The sequence below is a fragment of the Parasteatoda tepidariorum genome, chromosome 4 (genome assembly GCF_043381705.1).
Source record: "Parasteatoda tepidariorum isolate YZ-2023 chromosome 4, CAS_Ptep_4.0, whole genome shotgun sequence".
Classification (NCBI taxonomy): domain Eukaryota; kingdom Metazoa; phylum Arthropoda; class Arachnida; order Araneae; family Theridiidae; genus Parasteatoda; species Parasteatoda tepidariorum.
In genome coordinates this window covers 36,197,458-36,203,457 of record NC_092207.1, presented here as the reverse complement: position 1 = coordinate 36,203,457, position 6,000 = coordinate 36,197,458, and the positions used below count along the sequence as shown (strand labels likewise).

General features: G+C 30.5%; 1 protein-coding gene across 1 annotated transcript in view; it reads left to right on the top strand.

Moving 5' to 3' along the window:
* The window catches only part of LOC107456282 (neutral ceramidase), a 114,960-nt gene extending 114,026 nt beyond the window's left edge, over positions 1-934 (top strand). The window contains exon 17 of the mRNA XM_016074112.3: positions 727-934. Within this exon, the coding sequence (XP_015929598.2) occupies positions 727-925 (199 nt within the window). The 3' untranslated portion in view covers positions 926-934. The remainder of the gene's footprint in view (positions 1-726) is intronic.
* The last annotated feature ends 5,066 nt before the right edge of the window (positions 935-6,000 follow it).

Sequence of the window (6,000 nt, the reverse complement as noted above, 5' to 3'; positions counted from 1 at the left end):
AAAAAAAAAAAAAAAAAAAAAAAAAAAAAAAAAAAAAAAAAAAAAAAAAAAAAAAAAGGATTAAGGGCGATAACTGTTAACTCTTCGATGTAGAATTTTTATTAACCATATTTTTCATACTTTTTTAAATATTTTGTACTAATTTCTATTTGTATTTTGTATTAATTTCTATTGTACCGGATTTTTAAGCACTATTTTGTGAGTAAATCAACAGTTTATTGTGGACCGTCAATCAATGTTGGCGAGTTCATATCACGCCCGGGCATCACCAATATGGGGAGCGTAATATCGACAATGTCAACCTTCATCTATCAAAAGGTTCCTCAAGATAGAGTCAAGCTAATCTGTATTATGTACTAGTGAATTAGTATTTAATAATCTTAGTGGTAGGTACGCCACGTATCCCCACATGATTTGTGGTAGGTACGCCACGTATCCCCACATAATCGACATGATTTGTGGTAGGTATGCCACGTATCCCCACATGATCTACATGATTTGTGGTAGGTACGCCGCGTATCCCCACATAATCTACATGATTTGTGGTAGGTACGCCACGCATCCCCACATAATCTACATGATTTAGTGGAGACACAAAAAGCATAAAGAGACACAAAATAAATAGTTGAGAATTTACTGATTTAAAATCAGTTTTTAATATCCCTTTTTTTAAAAAAATTTTTTAGTTTACAAAATTAAGTAATGACGTATGTTTTATATTCGCAGATTTCATTGGGTAAGAACAAATATGCTGTTAGGTCACAGTGAAGCAACAGCTAGTTGGCATATTCCAGAAGATGTTAAACCAGGCAAATACAGGATAAGGCATTTCGGATACAGTAAAAGTATATTCCAAAAAATTACACCATATAAAGGAGCTTCAAGTATATTTTTAGTCAAAAACAGTGTAAATAAATATCTATAAGTTATGTAACATTGTGTTTGTAGTCCTTTGATTTGAGTAAAAAAACAACAATAGCACAATAACACTTCGGAAACACAATTGAAAAGCATATTTCAGAGCCTACAAACCTTTGTATTTTTTGCTTTAGATTACCATTAATTTTTTTTTGAGAATTAAACTTTTTTTATGTATACAGAAATACAAGAATTGTAAAAAGCACTAACAATAAATGTTGACTAAAAAACAGCTATTTCAATGCTATAGATATACAAGCATAAAGGTACAAAGCCTATTCTCTTGCAAAGCATAGTCTTGTCCTTGTCTATAGCACTAAAATCACAGTATGCATAATTTTTAAATTAGAGCTTTTTAATTTCTAGTGTGATTTTAAGCTCTCTAGTTTTATATTTTTTTGAAAAGGTATTAGTGAGTCAGTTTAAAAAAAAAAGAAGTGGCCAGCAGCAAAATTATTTTACCTATTTTGTGTCAATTTGTTTAAATACTTCAGTTCTTAATGAGAATCAACAACAAAACTACCACAAAGATTAACAAAAATCATTTCAACACGATAACAAGATTGTTTTTATCTTGTATATATATATACATTTGCCCGGTATACCCTACAGTGATCTTATTTTAAGGTCAAGGGCCACTGCCCGGTATACATTTTCCCGATACTCCAAACACTGATGTTTCTTCTAATCTAATAAGTAATAAAATATCGGATAAATGTAATTATATCCACGAATAAATTAATATCAAATCGGATATAATAAATGTTTCAGACATTACCAAAGCGATTCTGTGACTGTCAACATTCACCGGTGAAAGTCAACAACCACCGATTTCTGTCATTCACAGTAACATGCACATCATTTACATGATAATCTCATCAGGACGTTTATTTCATACTTTGCCTAAATAGCATCCGGCATTATATATAATGCCTCGGCAAAGTATGTAATATTTCTCATATTTCATACTTTGCCTAAAAACGTCACGCATTACATATAATGCCGGGATTTCATACTTTGCCGTTCACAAATACATTTCGAAAGTAGTTTGTAATCACTACATCTTTTAAAAAGAAGTTGTTGACGTCAAAAAAAGTTTTCCTGACAACTATATTTAACATTATGTAATTATACTGCATTGTTTTCCCTAAGTGTTCTTAGAAATGAGGCTCGCCCTGTCTACCTTTGCATGAAAATAAATGCACCCTACTTGCTTTTTCGTATCCCTTTTTTATTTAGACAAAAAATACTCTTATTATTTTTATTTTAAGAAAAGAGATTGCATTAGTATAAACTAAGTTTTCGAAAAAGCATTCCTCTCTTTTTTTATTTCTAGGAAAATCTCTACTGTTATGATAAATTTTGAAAAATTGATGGAAAATTAATTAAATAAAAAGATAAACCAATGAGCTGAGTTGGGATGCTTTCTCTTTATAATACTAAAAGTTTATTTTGTCTACAAAAGGGCTCGTTAATTAATTGCACTTTCTGGCCAACAAACCAGGGAAAATAAACAGCACTCAACTTCAAAATAGCTGTTCCCAAAAGTTTATGCCGAATAAAATTAGTTTTGGGATGCAAAGTAGGCTGATTGCGGCTGATCCCAAGGTTCGGAAGAATTCAGGCAACTTAGTAGAAATTTTTGGCTTAATTAAAAGAAAAAAAATGCTATAAAATTAGTAGTGTAAAAAAAATGCGTCTTTCTGCAAAATTTTTCCAGTTTTTTCAAGAATTGAGTAAAATCTGATGAACTTTTTTCTCAAGAAACAATTATTATCAAACAATTTTAACAAATATACAAATTTTATTTAGAAAAATATTTTGAAGAAGATGTTATAGCTATAAGAAAAGCTTTATTATTTTGGAGAAAATTTCAAATTGAAAGAACTGTTCTGGAAAAATATGAGGCACTAAAAATTTTCTATGATCCTGAAATTAAAATTTGCATAATTCCAGCAAAAAACATTGTGTGTAAAAGTGCAATCTGTGCAACAGCACTCGGCTTCAATTATTTTCTTAACTCAATAAATTAAAAACTATAGTAAAGCAAATTGAAAAAAAAATTAAGTTTAGTCTTTGAAAAGAAATATATTACAAATGTTACTAAATAATAGTTAAGTATTTTTGCAAATAACTGATGAGGCAAAAAAATAAATTGCAATTAAAAAATATTTCAATGCTAACAAATTTATAAAAAGTAAAAGTAAATTAAATTATTTAATAGTGAAAACTACAACCAGAAAAGTTTCACAATGAGTCTTACTAATAATAAACAAATGTAACAAGAAAATATATCTTTAATATTTCAGATAATATCACCTTAAAACATAAAAACAAAACTTTTTTGTTCCTTCGCTGTTAATGTATTTTTTCAGCCAGCTTCAATCTGGATCTGTACGTAAATTACAACTTTCTATCCTTACTTTTTTCCGTTATAATTTAGGATTAAAAATAAAATATACATATAATGACTTTGTTTTCCACTAATATATAAATTCCAAGTCCACAAGAACACAACAAAGAGCATTTTAAAAAAAATAGCACTGAACCAAATGGATCCCACATAGACAATCTTGCTAATTTTACCCCAGCATATGACTTTCAGAAAAAATTGTAATCAAGTCTGTTGTGTTATTAATAGAGTTATATAGATTATTGCAATATTTGCATTGACTACAACTTGTATATGAAGTTAACAGCTTCAACAACGAATTTACATGATCTTTTTCTCCATAAAAAGATGAATGAAAAGTTTGAAAGGATGTCTACTGCCAGAATTAAGCATCAATAATCAATTTGAAATTTCAGTGTAATGACCAAAGGGGAAAAAACATTTCAACTTCCAAACATTTCGAAAAAATATTCCAAGCTGATTTATTACAATTTTATTGATGGTTTGAATATGATTGATTTTCCATTTCTATCTTATTCTTGCACAGTAAAAATATTTACTTGTTATATTTTTTAAAAAATATGAAGCATTTTTACTTGTTATTGAAGTTAGAAATAAACAATTAATTTAAAAGAAAAATCATTGCAAGGGTTAAACTAAATCGTAGTTTTTTTCTTCTTTTTTTAATAGAATTTGTACAAATAGCTTTGAAGAAAATATTACACTTAATTAAGTTGCAATTGAACACAAACGAGAAAATTGGAGATAATAATAAAATTTAATCCAGAAATAATGACATTTACAAAAGACAAGTCCCGCAGTGGACTGATCGTTAAGACACGGTTCCCAGCAGTTCACCGAAGTCAAGTATCACTGGCTGATGTCAGTGTGCTGGTGGGTGACCACTTGGATCAGTCTGCGTAGGGACCGAGGGTGTGCGGTATGGGTCCTCGTTAAACTGTTCTACCGTAAAGTGCTCGAATTCACGAGCAGGTCTTTGGGCTACCGAAGCGGGGGTGCCATCCCCTCTGCAGAGGATCAAAATTGTGATGGCATGTCTTCGGATCATCCTCNCGGTCAGTGTGCGGGTGGGTGACCACTTGGATCAGTCTGCGTAGGGACCGAGGGTGTGCGGTATTGGTCCTCGTTAAACTGTTCTACCGTAAAATGCTAGAATTCACGTGCAGGTCGATGGGCTACCGAAGCGGGGTGCCGTCCCCTCTGCAGAGGATCAAAATTGTGATGGCACGTCTTCGGATCATCCTCAAGGATGTTTCCCAGACCGTCACCAGTAGCCCATTGTGCAGCTCTAGTGCGACGTAAATAAACTACAAAAAAAGACAAAATATTTCAATTTTTTTTAAAAAATTAGTTTCAAGAACCTAGAGGAGATGGTAAAAACAAATGCAATGTTTTTGTTTTTAACTGTCTGCAGCTCCATTTATTTCTGTAATTAAAAAAAGAATTACATTTTCCTGAAGGATCAACTTGTAGTAATGAACCAATTTTACTAAATGCGGTTCACACTCTTTTGATAACCACAAAGAAAAATGGAGAACCTGATTAGTAAGTTTTAGTAGGAAATCTTTTTTTTACCTATCCGGTTCTCATTATTTTCCGATTCGCGAACACAACAACCTATAGGTGCCGTAGTTGTGACGAATGATTGCTAGCAGAACTACACGATCATCAGTTGCACTGGAGATTTCCTCAGCGTAGCACGGTAACTTTCCTTCTTTATTGTGGCTTATTAAATTAAAAAAAGAAAACTGTTTGACATTCTTTCCTATGCAAGTGAAAACAAAATGGAATATCTTTTTTTTTAGGGGAGGAACATCCAAAACACATCGGAAAATATCTGTCTGTAAAAAATCTTATTAGAGTTAAAACCTAGTGCCTGAGAAATCGTTCTACTAAATTTAATGATCTAATATGAAAGGTCTAGTAAAGCTTTACATTCCATACTTTTCTGAATCATATTACTTTGAACATTAAAATATGCAAAAAGTATACAGAAACACATAATGTTAGGCCATTTACTTTTGCAAAAAAGTTTTTTTTACAGCACTTTTTATCAAAAAATTATAAACTAAAAAACGTAAAATAAAGAATGCTTATGGTTTAAAAAAAGGTTTTGAAAATTCCTCATATTGAAATAAAAAACTTTCATATTGCTTCTTTCTTTCTTTTAGTCTTAAAACTCTTAATCAGACGCAGAAAACCATTCTGTAGATAACTATTATCAAATTTGAAAAAAAAATTATCAAAGAATGAAACTGATTTAAACAAATTCAGAATAAGACAAAATAAGTAAGAAATATTTAAAATAATAAATAAAATGGAAAAGCGCTTAAAGCAGCTAAAACCAGATTTGTTTTATTTAAATATAGAAAGTCAGAAATACTATTCTATCAGCAAACGAGAAAAAAAAAGAAAAAACGCACATATCTTAAAATGTTTTTCGTTTGCTGCTAAAACAATACTTCTGACTTTCTGTATATAAAAAAAAATATTTACAAGTAAAATTTTATTATAAAAATCATAACANAGGCTCGCAGAAAATGCCGTTCATGGGTTAAATTTAGTAGGAACAACACTACCTGTGACGTAGGCTATATTATACCCAATTCCAAATGAAATGTTCTTCGTTTGAAAATTTTATTCTCAAATAATATTATTTACATAGATTA